The 14,705-nt window shown below is 41.5% G+C and overlaps 1 protein-coding gene across 3 annotated transcripts in view; it reads right to left on the bottom strand.

The window, feature by feature from the left end:
- The window catches only part of SPRED2 (sprouty related EVH1 domain containing 2), a 114,686-nt gene that overhangs the window by 42,583 nt on the left and 57,398 nt on the right, over positions 1-14,705 (bottom strand). Inside the window, exon 1 of one of the 3 annotated variants that reach the window (XM_073897637.1) lies at positions 7,981-8,117. The exons of the other annotated variants lie outside the window; for them this stretch is intronic. Within the exon in view, the coding sequence (XP_073753738.1) occupies positions 7,981-7,997 (17 nt within the window). The 5' untranslated portion in view covers positions 7,998-8,117. Of the gene's footprint in view, positions 1-7,980; positions 8,118-14,705 lie in introns of those variants that run through there. 3 annotated transcript variants of the gene reach the window in all.

Raw genomic sequence — 14,705 nt, 5'->3', positions numbered from 1 at the left:
ACTCTGGCCCCCTCTTTTAACTTTGTGTAAAAAAAAAGGGGGGGGCTTAAAGTCATTCAGTTGTGCCAGAGGGCTTAGCAAACGTAAGCCACCCAAATACTCTACAAAAGCAGATCAGAAAACTTGCAGTAGTAAAATGCAACCGAAAACATATTTTGACTTGGGGAAGAAAATAAAACCCTTGAAACTACAAAGACCTGAAACCACAACAAACTAACAGATATGTTCTCTTGGTACAAGTATCATTATGCAATTTTAAGGTTCTGAGGAGCAAAACAAGTCTATCAAAGTATTTCTAAAAAACAAGAAAATGATGAAAATTGAGTTTTAATAAGTTTCTTAAGATCTTTGAATAAAACAAGCACAACGTAGCCATCTAGCTGGGTTTACCCATCCACAAATGTGAGCTTCTCTTTAGCCACATGGAAGAAAATCCCTAAGACATATTTATAGACCAAATGTAGGCAAAGAAGAGAAGTGGGATACGATGCTCCCTTTCTCCCAAATCGTTCATCCTGTATGCTTTAATCAACTGACTCAAGACCGATTCTGCAGTACCAAATCTTCATTACCTTCAGAGAGAAAGGAAAAAAAAAATGTTAGGAAAAGGTAATGAAACAACTGCCTAACTTAAAAATGGGACGAGACATATACTATAGACCTTGGATTACAGCAACTCGGTGCACTTCAAGGTTCATGTTTGGTTCAGGCTCCTTCAATGTCACAAATGAGCTCTGGTCTAAAAGTTTTCTTGTATCAGTTTTTGGAAACTGGAATGTATTTTTCCCACAGAAAAAGACATAAAATGGTGAGCATCAGGATTCCCAATCCAGTCCATGAAAGCCTAATCAAGCCCTAAAATACATGAATCACAGTTATATTCCCAAATGGTTTTGACTGCTAAAAGTCTCCTTAACAGAAGCCTTGTGGCCCACCTTCAGTGGGCACAGCCAGTTCTATTCAGCTCTGGCTAAGAGTGTTCCTATCTGATGCGGGGTGGGGGGAGAAGGGGTAAGCAAAGAGAAATCCCTAGACTTCTGATTTAGGCTTCATCTGGGACCCCTGGACCTTGACCAGCCCTAAAAAGGGCCAACTTGATCATCTGCTAGTAAGGCTGAGAAATTCACCTAAACAGCAAGCAGACAAACCACAAGAAAAGCATACTTAAGTTAACCAAACTCGCAACGACTGGTTTACATGCAAATGTCACAACGGTATCTGTATCAGTGCTAGAGTTTAGGAATTCCTAATTAAGTGTTACTGAGGAAACTGTTTTCTCCTTCTACGGTGGCAGTGACTGTTGGTGAACAATCAAGAAGGACAAAACAAGCTTCGGGCTCAAGGGATAATCGCCCGGCAGCGAATTCTTGACTAGTTCTTCACCACGACAGAGACAGGATTTGACCTACGAGGGCAATTTCTTTCAGAGTTATTACAAAACAGCCATCCACTCAGTACATGTGCTTCTAGGAAGTTACTCTCCTGCAGGAAGAGAACAGGGCAATAAGGAGAATGTGTAGGCCAACTAGCCACCACGCTTGCTCACGGTTTAACACAATATGCTTAAAATATTATTTCATTTATGGGAGAGTATTCATTCTAGTTTCATTTCAAGAAGAACTTCCAAGGAACTCTAGGGCTATTCCCACATGACAGAGTCCACCAGCCTGTGGAAGGACTGGACGCTGTTTTATTTCAAGACTCACGACCTTCACAGATAACTGAGACCTTGGAGGCTTTGCTGACCATCACCAATGTGCTTGCCCCAGGGAGCCCAAGCAGGTGGTAGGTCATGCATCCAGTGGTGGCTAACGACCACTGCTCGAGGCGGCAGGGCAACCGAGTGGCCATGGCCAAACACCCAGAAAGCTGTACTGACATGGTGGCAGTCTGGAGGCCAAGCAGATGTAATTATACTACCTTAAAGTCATGTTGTCACTGTTGGCTGCCATATAATATTGGAAGGAAGAAGAAAAGGGCCCCTGTCTTAATGTCATTCAGGAGGAACTCCCCACAGCTCACTTCATTCACCAGTGTGCTTGTGCCACCTCCAGGACTAAGCTCACCTCTAGGAAAGTCACGATCCCTTCAGGCACCATGGATATGCTATCCCAGACCAAAAACTGCGACCTACCCAACAATTTCCTACCGTGAGTAACTTGGCATATGGAAACTCTTGTGTAGACTGAAAAGGCTGGATAAACATAAGGTGACATGACACAATGACACTTTTTCTGATGTGTTTGCATATAGAAGATTAACTCTAACACTTCTTGGAAGTCAATTCCTATCTCAAAAGGCACTTAATTTCACATCTATGTTCACTGTAGCGTTACTCACAACAGCCAAGAGGAAAAGCAACCTAAATGTCCATCAAGGGATGAGTGGACAAAGAAAATGTAGTGCATATACATACACTATTTTTCAGATTAAAAAAAAGAGCTAGAGAAATCTTGTCATTTGCTACAATATGGTTGAACTGTGAGGACATTATACTAAGTGAAATAAGCCAGTCACAAAATTACCAATACTGTGTGATTCCACTTTCTAAAGTAGTCAAATTCATAGAAACAGAAAGTAGAATGGTGATTGTGAAGGTCTAGGATAAGGGAGAAATGGGGAGTTGTTTAATGGCTATAGTCTCAGTTTTGTAAGGTGAAAAAGTTCTGGAGATCAGTTGTACAACACTGTATAATGAACACAAATGTACCACATACTCAAAAATGGCTAAGATGGTCTATTTTATTTATTTATTTGGCCATGATTAAAAAAAAAAAGACAACCAATTTGAGAAACAAAAAGAGGACACTTGAAATAAATATACTCAGGAAGGACCCCAAATGCAGGAATTTGGGGCTTTGGCTAAGGGAGTTTCTGTGGTCTTTAAGAAGTAAACACTGCCACTTAAAAAAACAAAACAAAACAAAACAAAACAGGGGGCACCTGGCTGGCTCAGTCAGTAGAGCATGTGACTCTTGATGTCGGGATTGTAAATTCGAGCCCCATGTTGGGTGCAGGGATTACTGAAAAATAAAATCTTTAAAACAAAACAAAACCAACAACCCACAAAACTCGCCCCTAATTATCAGGTCAGCATATGTCCATTGTGCAAAATATACATCATGAGCACCCTTTAAGCTATGAAATACTCTTCTACACTATGAGGAACAATGAACAAATTTGCAAGACCTTCACAAAGTAACTATAAAAGGAAGATCTTATGCCTCAAATATAAATGTAAATGTGGCCTACGCTTTGTTCTTTCAGATACAAGGCAAATCACATATATGAAAAACACAAACATTTCCTTTGTAATTGGCTTTACTGAGATAAAAATGGCTTTTCTTACAAAATCACATCAAAGAACAGAAGTTAAATAGAATAGACTTTCTCCTAATTGTTAGCTCTAACCAATTCCCCTCATCCTTAACCAATTATATTCGAATAGAAGGCTTATGATGTTTACAATATAAGTGACAAGAATCCCTAAAAAATATTTCATATGATGAGTCCCTTTTTATTAACCTCTGTTTCTAAGATTATTAAAACACACGCACACAATCACAAGGATTTTCTAACAGTTCCATTTCTTCAACGTGAGGGTTAGCATGATGTTTTTTAATATTTCTCAAAGCAGGAGAAAAAGGGGCTGTTTTATTTTTCTTTGGAACAAGTTCCTGCCAGATTTTGCACATTGCAGCTCTTTGGCGATGTGATGAGAACACATGCCCACCCACGGGCACTAATTTTGCTCTTCACCCTTCCCAAGCAGCCTTTATGACACATGCTGTCTGCACTCCATTTCATGGAATTCAAGAGGCCCAGTCAAACAGCAGGCCTCACGGGGCTACAGCAAAGGCAGGCAACCCGTCTCTTTCACTGGATGGGTACAAGGAACATGTGTTTAAAAGAAAACCACAAAAAAAGCCAAACCCAGCTTGGACATTGCCAATGTGAAAAATCTTTACAACTGCATGAATTAACACTGAAAACTGAAAGTCATCTCTTGGGTTGCAATCTGGAAAGAGACAGTATCATGTCGCGGTTCCTTGCATATTGAGCTCTATGAAGATGATGTACCTAACTCCCCGTGCTGCTCACAGAGCGTGAGGCAAGGAAGGTAGAGTTGTCACGTGAGTTTTCAGGAAGGGCTGAAGTGCCAGCCTGGTTCTCTCAAGCATTCGTTTTCTCTGTGGTGATCGTTAATTACAAAGAAATGTTGGCGATTAAGAATCCAACTGGGAATGGGCATGGCTTCCATAACTGTCCCACATATACCCTAAAGACAATCTGGGCACAGATGTCAATGCAAACAAGCTGTCAGCAAATTTATACCTCTCAGGACTAAGAAAAGTTCATGCTGGTTTGATAAGAGAGGTCATTCACCCCATATATGTGTCCTTAAGCGTGGGGTTTATGTCCTAAGAAGCAGTTCTGTGCTTGTCTCTAGCTTTTTTGAGCTACAACAAGAAAGCTGTTATTTCCAGATAATGATACAAGATCTACCTACAAGTGTTATTAATTCTACCCACTATGTAGGCAGGACGTCCTCCCTACAACCTCAGACGTGGAGAGGAGCGTGTAATGGTAGAACAGTGGGCAGTAGACAAGAGGCAATGGACAGGTCCAGCTCTCCCCTTGGGGGCCATAGTTATCACCACTCTTCCATAGATCATCCATCTGTACAGCAAGAAAAGATCATAAACTCATGAAACAGGTCCCTCTAAATACAAATAAGGGGTTTTTAAAATGTTGGTTATCTATAGTGATTTTTTAAATTTATTTATGTATTTTTAGTAATCTCTACACCCAATATGGGGCTCAAACTCACATCACTGAGATCAAGAGTCCCACGCTCTTCTGACTGAGCCAGCCAGGTGCCCCAATCTATGGTGATTTTAAAAAAACAATGTTTTTATTAAATGGTTACTGAATTCAGTACAGCTTTGAGTCATTAAGTATAATTTTAATAGATGCTAAAGAGGGGAGAGGTCTTCAACTCTCAAAGATATGGAAAAACTGTCCTTGATGTTTACTAATCTGTTCCAATAAAATATCCCGGACGCTCTAAGCTTTGAGGATTCAAATGCTTTCCCTGACTGCCACTCTCCTCAAGAAGCAAGCAAAAAAAAAAAAAAAGTAAATAAATCCTTCGTCTGAGGTTGTCACTCTACTTGGCTCCAAAAACAAGGCCTCCAAAACTATCAAAATAAATTTTTTTGGTAGGACAGTTCTTTCTGGATAGCCATCCAAGAAGTGTTAGATTCTGAAGAACCAAGAGGGAATAGCTAAAAGGTGCTTCTACACAGAGCAATTAGTGGCTCCAGAATATAGACTCCAGTAAATCTATGAATAAAAGAAAACCCAAGAGAAATCTACTGCAAATAATGACGAATCCCCACTGCTGAAGAGGGAATGAAAGCAAGGACAGGGCTGGGCCCAGATAACAAGCATTTTTTAATTTAACACCACCCAGCACATAGCTCTGAACATAGGTAGCATCTCACTCAATACCTATTGATCGCTTCCAAGTTGAATGATATGAGGCCCTTGGTACTGGCCGTGGCTCTATATTCCTTTTCCTTCAAAAGGGTAAGAAGGACTCTAACAACCATGTGGTCACTCTGGACCAACAGGTCATGGTGCTTAACAGCACAGGGGCCTCTGAGAGCCTCTCAGAGAGGTGGCCACAATCCTAGGAGTGACTGTCATTGCCAAATCACAGTCATCAAGATGCTGAGTGGGTAATGAAACCAAAGCTGAACGAAATCTGTGCTGCCCTAAAATGATGTGGACAGGACCTCAGTCTCAACCACACAAATCACAGGGAAAGCAGGACATTTTCACTGAGAATGCCAATACATCAAGAACTTTAGACGAAATGTTTTTATACACCTTCCTGTAACCATTTTCTGTAGGCCTTAAGGGGAAAAGTATGATAAAATGGAACCTAAGATTTCAGTGAAATCAGAGCAAAGGAGCTATTCTGCCTTTAATTCACAGCTTTAAGTCACATTATTTTTCTGTTAACTTTTGACAAAGTGAAACTTGAACTGATGGCGCCCATCAAAGCAGCAAGAGAACTCCATCTACTAGAAGATCGCAAATTCAGGCTTTAGGTCAAGCTAACATTTTTATTATTTTTTTAAAGATTTTATTTATTTATTTGAGAGAGAGGAAGAGACAGTGAGAGAGTACAAGCGGGGAGGAGAGGGAGAAGCGGGCTCCCTGCAGAGCAAGGAGCCTGATGAGGAGCTCAATCCCAGAACCCTGGGATCATGACCTGAGCCAAAGGCAGACACTTAACCAACTGAGCCACCCAGGTGCCCCAAGCTAACATTTTTGAAGTAGCTTTTCTTCTACAATTAAAAAAAAAAAAAAAGCTAATGAGAAGGAATAAAAAGCTTTACTTTCAATCTGAAGTATTTTTTAATATCACCAAATGCTATTATTAAATATGTACTATATAAGCATGTATACACATACACATATAAAAATAAACACTACAGACGTGGGCAGGAAAATTCTTAGCAAAACCCCCACATATTTCAAATACTGTTCTTCTTCATTATTGTCCTCTACCATAATTAGCATGTTACAGCATAACAGGTGGCTTTCATTTATAGAATGCAAAATTAATGAAATTTGGAGATGGCCCTGTCTTCAAAAACAAATTGGCCATTCTAAAAAAAAAGCGGACCTCTGAATCTATAGAACAGAAACAAAACAAACTCTCTTCGTGCTGGCTTTCCCTGTTATCTGAATTTCTGAATGTATTGAAATAGGTAAATGCAATACACGTCTCTCAAGGAAATTTAGAATACACGTCCCTCAAGGAAAACAAGTAATTATTACGGGGTTTACAAGAAAGGGGAAGAGAAAACAAAGACCGGCTCCATTTCCAGCTCGGTGAGCCTACATCTGTTTGATGCTCTCTGGGTGATAACAGGATTTACCACCATACATGGAGCTGGTCTACGAATGTTCAGTCTTGGGCCAATCTGTGGGCAGTTGTGCTATAGGTCCCGACCCAGCCATTCTGGACAGACTAGGAAAGCATAAATAGTACTACTATAAACCAACTATAGCATCTGTCCCTAACAAGTAGGACACAAAAAGTATTTTTAAAAAATATGAGGAGACACCGAATGGACTGTCAACACAAAGAGGAATGTTAAATATACTCAAATAAACAAGATCTGTGCCTTCGCGAGTCAGGCATTGTTTAAATTTAGTGAGTGAAGAAACAGAGGAGGTCAGACAGGCGACACAGCTTCCCAATTATGCAGAACAATCCTTCAGATCATGTGAAAGCTATAATTAAATGTTGTTACCAAAACCCCCACTACCCTTTCTCCCACCTAGAAAAGTTAATGCATGAATTCAGTATGAGCAAATTATGATTTGCAAAAATTAGACACAGTCACACAGTAGGGGAATAAAGCTTTCTTGCATTGAGTCGTGTATCTTGGGGGATAAGAAAAATCACAATATTGAAAATAAATCCAACACAACAAATAACAATAGTTACTATTAGACCATATCCTTTAGCTCACCTCTGCTCATGCTTTTTTCTTTCCTTTTCTTTCTTTTTTTCTTTCTTTCTCTCTCTCTTTCTTTCAATTTATTAAAGTTTTAAGCTATCCAGCCAAAAGATATACCACCTCTGCAAAAGCTGTTTCCTAGGTAGCATCTTTTAAAGTCAGGGCTTAATAAAGGGGAGGTGTTTACCTGAACATCGAAAGAGCAATTTGTTCTCAGAGAGGGAGATGAGTGGACCGGAGCTCTGTCCGTCCACAGACCAGCGGTAACCTACCTGTCCTTGCAGGTGAGCGCACGCACATACACAAACACCCACACTTCAGTTCCTTCCAATTAGAATCCTTTTTTTTCCTCCCTTAAAAAATGTTAAATTATCGGAAAGGTTAGGCAGAAGAGAACAAGGAGAAAATAAAGTTCATGTAAACAGTAAGCACATACCTGCCGGGTGATGCCATTTCCTCTACATTGTAGAGCCCAAGTGCTGGGTATTAGCATTATTGCTACTATAAAGCTTCCGATAAAAATGGATTGTCTCTTGCGGACCTGAGAACCAGCTGGCTGCTTGAAAAGTGTTTCCCCCATATATGATTCAGTCTCCTTGACAAATATACTGCATCGTACTGGATGAGTCATCTGAGGGTTAGTCCGCATTTTATAGGCCTGTTGTGTCATTACTCACATTCAACATCCTGCTTCTCAAAAGTGGAAGCTGGAAGCCTGACAGCTGACAGATGCTTTTTCCAATTAAAATATTGTTTAAAAAAAATTCCTGTAAGTTATGATTATCAATCATTGATGATACTATGAAATGCCCAGGAAGCAAATGGCACAGCTCAATACCTGAGATTACAGTGGTAGAACCACAAGTGCAAATTGCTTACCCGCCCCCATCTCCAATCCAAATAATCTGGTTCAGAGCTGAGAGCGAGGACCCTTCCCCCTTTTAAGATATCAGTGAGTTAGTATAGGCACAGATCCTGTTGATTCTTATGTTGTAACGTAACCCAGCTGCAGGAGCTCCATAAAAACTACACATCAAAATTTGGGTCCTGGTTAATTCTGTCAAGTGGGAGAGTGGCACTGTATTTAGAAAATGTCTACTTCTTAGAGAAAGTATGTCGGGATGAGATGATGTGATAGCTGGGATTTGTTATGAATATTTTACCAAAGTGGGGGAGGGGTAAGGAAATGTGGTAAAATCTTGATCACTGCAGCATCTGTGTGGTAAGTAATATGGGGACTGGCTATATTAGTCTCTCTTCTTTTGAGTATCTAAAGATTTTCATGATGAAATGTTTTAAAGATTAAAAAAAAATTTTTTTTCCAGTCCCTACAGTACCCACACAAGGCACTTTTGTAGTTAGATATGAACCTATCGTATGTGTGAATGGGCACCATTCACACCGTGCAACCTTGTCACCATGGGTATGGAAGCTTCCAGCTTGAAGGTATGACACACGTGTCCAAAGGCCACTGTGAGGGCTGCATCCACCCAATGAACAAATGCCTGGTGCTCTCTCCTCCCAAGACTATCCGGTGGTTGTTCCTCATGTTTCCTTTGAGGACACAAGCCCCAGCCTCATTCATGAGCTCAATGTTGACATTACAAGGGAGAGGTTACTATTTCCAGCTTCCTTATATGGTTTTGGAAACACTGCATGAGAGATTATGTAAGTCACATCCATAGTCCCCTTACACCAACACATCTCTTTGTAAGGTAGCAGTGTTTGCTCAACTCACTTTATGCTCAAATTGGGTTACTTAAACCATCTGAGGGAGGAAGAGAGCTTTGATTTCATGCCTAGAAAAAAACCCAGATATGGAAGCTCCAATGTATGTTAAACAAAACTGAAATTAGATGTTGTTGGAAAAAAACATCCTTGTTGATATGTTCTGAAAGTATGACAAGTCACCACAGGACACTTAAAATACAGATGTCCTATGAAAACCTAGGACCTCTGGACTGCTTCCTTTTTTTCTGAAACTAAAGGACAGGAGAGTGTGTCAGGTCAAGGCTCCTACTTCAGTCAACAGTCAAGGCCCATCCTCAAAGGACACTGCCCAAGTGGATGGAAAACATGCAGCAAATGGTTGTGATGGTCCCCACACAACGTCAAGTGACAACCTTACAAATCCAAACTGGTCAGGACTGTGCGTGGGACTGAGCTGAAACCTTCCTTGGTTCTGACAAATTCTTTCCTCACAAAGACTGCAAACTATAGGCTTATCAAAATACCCCCTTGCAACTTAATGAAAACCTTTCACGCACTTGCAAAGCATGATTTGCCTGAATGCAACAGGGAGAAATAGGGGGAATTCATAAACTTCTAGCCTAACTTGGGTTTCTGCAACTATCTTCAAGAATAAGTGTAGAGTTCATCAGAAAATGTATAACTTGGGGTGCCTGGGTGGCTCAGTCATTAAGCATCTGCCTTCGGCTCAGGTCATGATCCCAGGGTCCTGGGATGGAGCCCCACCTCAGGCTCCCTGTTCCGCGGGAAGCCTGCTTCTCCCTCTGCCTCTCCCCCTGCTTGTGCTCTTTCTGTCAAATAAATAAAATATTTAAAAAATATATAAAAGTAATGGCAGTAATAACGTGTATACATGTGCTCACACGTGCACACACACACACACACACACAGAATGAGAATATGGCAATTATGGTAAAATGTTAACAAATAGGGAACTGGATATAGAAGAGTCCTTCAGAGGCACCTGGGTGGCTCAGTCAGTTAAGCATCGGACTCCTGGTTTCAACTCAGGTCATGATCTCAGGGGTTGTGAGACAGAGCCCCATGTTGGGCTCCACACTCAGCACAGTCTGCTCAAGATTCTCTCCCTCTCCTTCTACCCCTCCCCCATCCACACACATACGTGCATGGGTAGGCACACTCTTAAATAAATAAATACAATCTTAAATAAAACAAAAAGACTTTGCCCATCTAGTAGAGGTAACAAATTAAAAAACAGTCCTTCATACTACTCTTACAACTTATCTATGATGATGAAATACTTCAAAATAAAGTTAAACACACAAAAGAAAGAAAATATATAACGCTTTTTTTTTGTTTCTTTAAAAAAAAGATTTGTTTCAGATTTAGTGACCACCATAGTTGTCGCCGCTGCCACCTCACCCATTAAAAAAAAAAAAAAAAAATCTTGGACCATAAAGGAAATTTACCAAAATGTCAACATTAGGAAAGGCCTCTGGGTTAAGATTAAGGGTGTTCCTTGTAAACAATTTTATAAGAGGATCCAAAAACAAAACACAATAACCAAACAAACATTTTGGGAAACCTACAAACTATAGCCTCGAGAATACGGTTTGTTCAGTCTTGCATTTCCTAAGTTTATTTGACCACAGGAACCCCCTCCCCCATTACCATCCCTACAAGCAAAAGAAAGCACTTTGGGAAACACTGCTGTAGATGATGGGATATAGATTTTTTTCTCCCATGATCATTTTACTCTTCTTAGCTTTCTTCAGAACACACCTTACTTACTGTAACAACAAAAGGCATCCAAACTTGATTTCTGCCATCTTTAACAAACATTTCTATTTGGTAGACTCGCATGCAAATGACCATCACTGGGCAGCAAACAACTTGTAGTATGCACTATCCAGTCTCCCTTGACCACACTAGACTGGCACACCATCAGGGGCAAGTGAGGAGCCTGCACCTATGTGTATAGTGGGTTAACAGCTCATGTCAGTGTTGGTGTTAAGAGGCGAATAGCCCTGGGTGAGGCCATCCCAAGGAGCAGTAGCTTGCTCCAGGCCCAGCTCTACCTCCACATTATCAGGGCACTAGGTCTTGGAACCTGGAAACCAGCCTGGATGCCTTTGGCCTGAGAACCCCAGGCCTTTGTATATTCAGCTCCCATGATCCTTTGGTATTTAAGAAGCAAAACTAGCTGGGAAGCATAGCAGAACATGGCTTTCATTTATTATAACTTGCTAATGGACTCATTTTAAATTTTTGCCACATATTAATTTGTACAAGTTTTCAGCAATAATCTGTTTGCATGTTTTGGGTTTTTAGGTGGGATGGGGAGAGGCTGAAGTCCAAATACTGGCTAATGTCAAGATCTAAAGATAAATGTGGATATTGATGATGTAATCTATAGGCTGTACTGTGTAGTGGTAAAAGAGCAGGAAATTGGAGTCAAGTTGTCTTGGTTCAAAATCCAGCCTGGCCCTTATTCTCAAAGCCTCTGCTCCTTTATTGGTAAAATGGGTATAATATTATTAATGACCTCACAGATTTGTTCTGAATGGGATAAATGTGATAACTCACAACAAGTACTTAGTACAGGGCCTGGCCACATACAGAGCACTCATTAATTTATGCAAACAACAATGATTAGAATATTTCTAAGTTTTATAAATTTGACTGGCAGGGGTGGGCAAAGTAGGGCCCGCCACTAAACACTGGTCTGTTTATGTATCATCCGGGGCTGCTTTACAGCCACAAAGGCAGAGCTGAGCAGTTGGGACAGAAACCCTATGGCTCCCAAAACCGAAAGTATTTACTAACCAGACCTTTAAAGAAAAAGTTTGCCAAGCCCTGGTGATCAACAATTTAGGGGATTAAGAATTGGGTCTTTCCCCTATAGAAGTTTTGGTCGTTGTTCCTTTATTCTGTTTAATGTCTCAATTTAGAAACCAGACACAATGGCGTTATTTATGGTGATTTGGTCCTTGAGAGCTGGAGCTCCTGCCTTCCTTACAATGCAAAACACATACCACAGTGCTCTGTCTCATCGCTGCGGGCTATCCAGAGGGCCTGAGGCTGCCTGTTGGCCTTTCTACCTCCATTCCTTCCTGACTGGCCCACTCAAAGAAGAAGACCTCCCTATTTCAGAGTCCAGCTGATGTGTGTGAGCCCACAGCCATGCCTCCCCTCCCCCAAGTCACATCTGTACATTATGTCGAAACCACATGTGTCCCCAGAGCTTGAAGCAAGAGATGAAAGATGATCTGTAAGAGGCATTCAGGAAACTGAACAAACAGAAATGAAGGATGCTTTCAAGAGGGTTGGACAGCCGCGGGCTGGATTAATACAACTTGAGGGGCCTTCAGAAATGAGAGCTGCCATAACATCATCATTGCTGACAAGAGTCCAGTAAAGAGACTGAGGGCAACCCAGAAAAATGAAGAACATGCCTTAGATGCAGGTCCCAAGGCACGTCCCTGCATCCAATCGCACTGCCTGTTTTCTTTGGCAAGAAAGCTTGTTTATTTGGGGAAAATGAACCCATTGCATTAATGGATAATGCAGGTGAAGGGAGTCCTGGGACTGGTCTCTGAGAGAGGAAATTTGAACAAAAGAAACCATTCTAAGTGCCTTCAGTTAGCTCTTTTATTAAAAAAAAAAAAAGGTCTTAGCCAGCTGTTTGGATAGAGATTAAATCTGAGGTGTACTTAGATACACAGCCTGGTGGCCACTTGATGCCTTACTGGCAATTATCAACATTTTTACAAAGTCGATCCAACAGAAAATGCATATGTTAAACACCAACGTGGATGCTAAGGGCTGGAGCTGTTCAAGAAAGGGAAGGGGGAGGCAGATGGTTTCTACTGTTACCTACTGGGAGCAGGATTTCAGAGATGTACACATGACAAGTCTCACTTGAGACCAAGCCAGTTTTCAGCCATGTTCTTTGAAAGTGTAACTGGCTGGCACAAGGCATAAGGCTCTTTCCAAAGCTCATGGTTACTTTGGGGATGCTCAGCTTGGTCAGAGCCAGAAGACCTGCACTGATTACATGCATGTGAGCTATTACACTTAGCTGATTTTTTTTTTTTTTTGGAAAGAGTGAGAGAGAGAGCATGCACACACACATGTGTGCAAGAGTGAGGAGCGGGGGTGGGGGCAGAGGGAGAGAGAGAGAGAGAATCTTAAGCAGACTTCCTGCTGAGCACGGAGCCCGCCACTGATGACCCTGAGATCAACACCTGAGCTAAAATCAAGAGTCGGATGCTTAACTGACTGAGCTACCCAGGCACCCCAGATTTTTTTTTTTTTAAGATAAGAAACGCTATGATGTGAGGGCCTCTCAGGGCTAGACTTGTGGATTTGGCAAGATTTCTTTAAGGAAAGGTTAAGGGAACTGACATTCACCCAGTGCCCACTTGGTGTGGGGCATTCCATATGGTTATATCAATATACCCACAAATTTTGTGCCTGGCCTGTGTGGAGTAAAAAGAAGGGGCTGAACTACTAGGTCAATTTAGTCTAGAGTGTCTGAATTTCTCCAGCATAAGATGTTACACAAACAGGGCAGGACTGATAAAAGTGGAAGAAGGAATCCAAACTATATCAGAAACATAGGAAAGTCACTCTGGGAAATTAGGAAAGGAGCTAAGGGTTTGATTAGCAGGGAAATGGTAAGAGCATTCAGGGTTCTGTGGATATGGCCACGTTGGAGGCCACGTGTCCATTAGAAGACCATGTTAACCCTTTAAGCCTGGACAGCAAACAGGTCAACAGAGCCAGGCCTCAGAGACACGGGCTGCAGAGACAAACCAAACCGACATCTGGGCATGGAATTTTAAGTTCAAGGGATGAGGGTGCCTCAAGACCTGGAAAGGGAATATAGGGAGTGCCCAATGGGTGACCGGTGAGTGTATTTAACATCTGCCACGCTGAACAGTGAGGTCTGTGTTTGCAATCTGCTTAAGGTTGGAGAGCTCACTCTTCAGGACACACTCGCACCATAAGGATCCTTACACAGACTGAGTGTGCTGGACCCAAATCTGCCATCAGCCTAGCCAGCCCACTCTGTTGTTTCTCTAACTTTAGGACAGAATGAGACCTGAAGCTGCTCAAAGGCCGTGTAATTCTAGGAAGTCTTAAATCTACCACTTACATAATGTTGGTCACAAAAAACTTATCCAAGATAATGGTAGCTTCCTAGCTAAGCAAACCTTTCTCGTGGAAGCCACTTCTGTCAGATGGCTATACAGATACTCAGTTGTGGAAATGTAAGTCTCTTCTGAGAACTCTCCACAATGCTCAACTGTTCACCTATGTACATAGCACACATTGCTGGGGTTAGAAATCCTGCAAATTCATTCTGTTGGGAGGCAGGAGGTTGGGCTCGGCTTTACCACTAGTTATGTGCCTTTGGGCAGAGTCACTTCTCTTGGTGCCTCAAGT

The sequence above is a fragment of the Callorhinus ursinus genome, unplaced genomic scaffold (assembly GCF_003265705.2).
Source record: "Callorhinus ursinus isolate GAN/ISIS: 27379988/994484 unplaced genomic scaffold, GSC_fseal_2.0 scaffold10, whole genome shotgun sequence".
Taxonomy (NCBI): Eukaryota; Metazoa; Chordata; class Mammalia; order Carnivora; family Otariidae; genus Callorhinus; species Callorhinus ursinus.
This window is presented reverse-complemented; position numbering and strand designations above follow the sequence as displayed.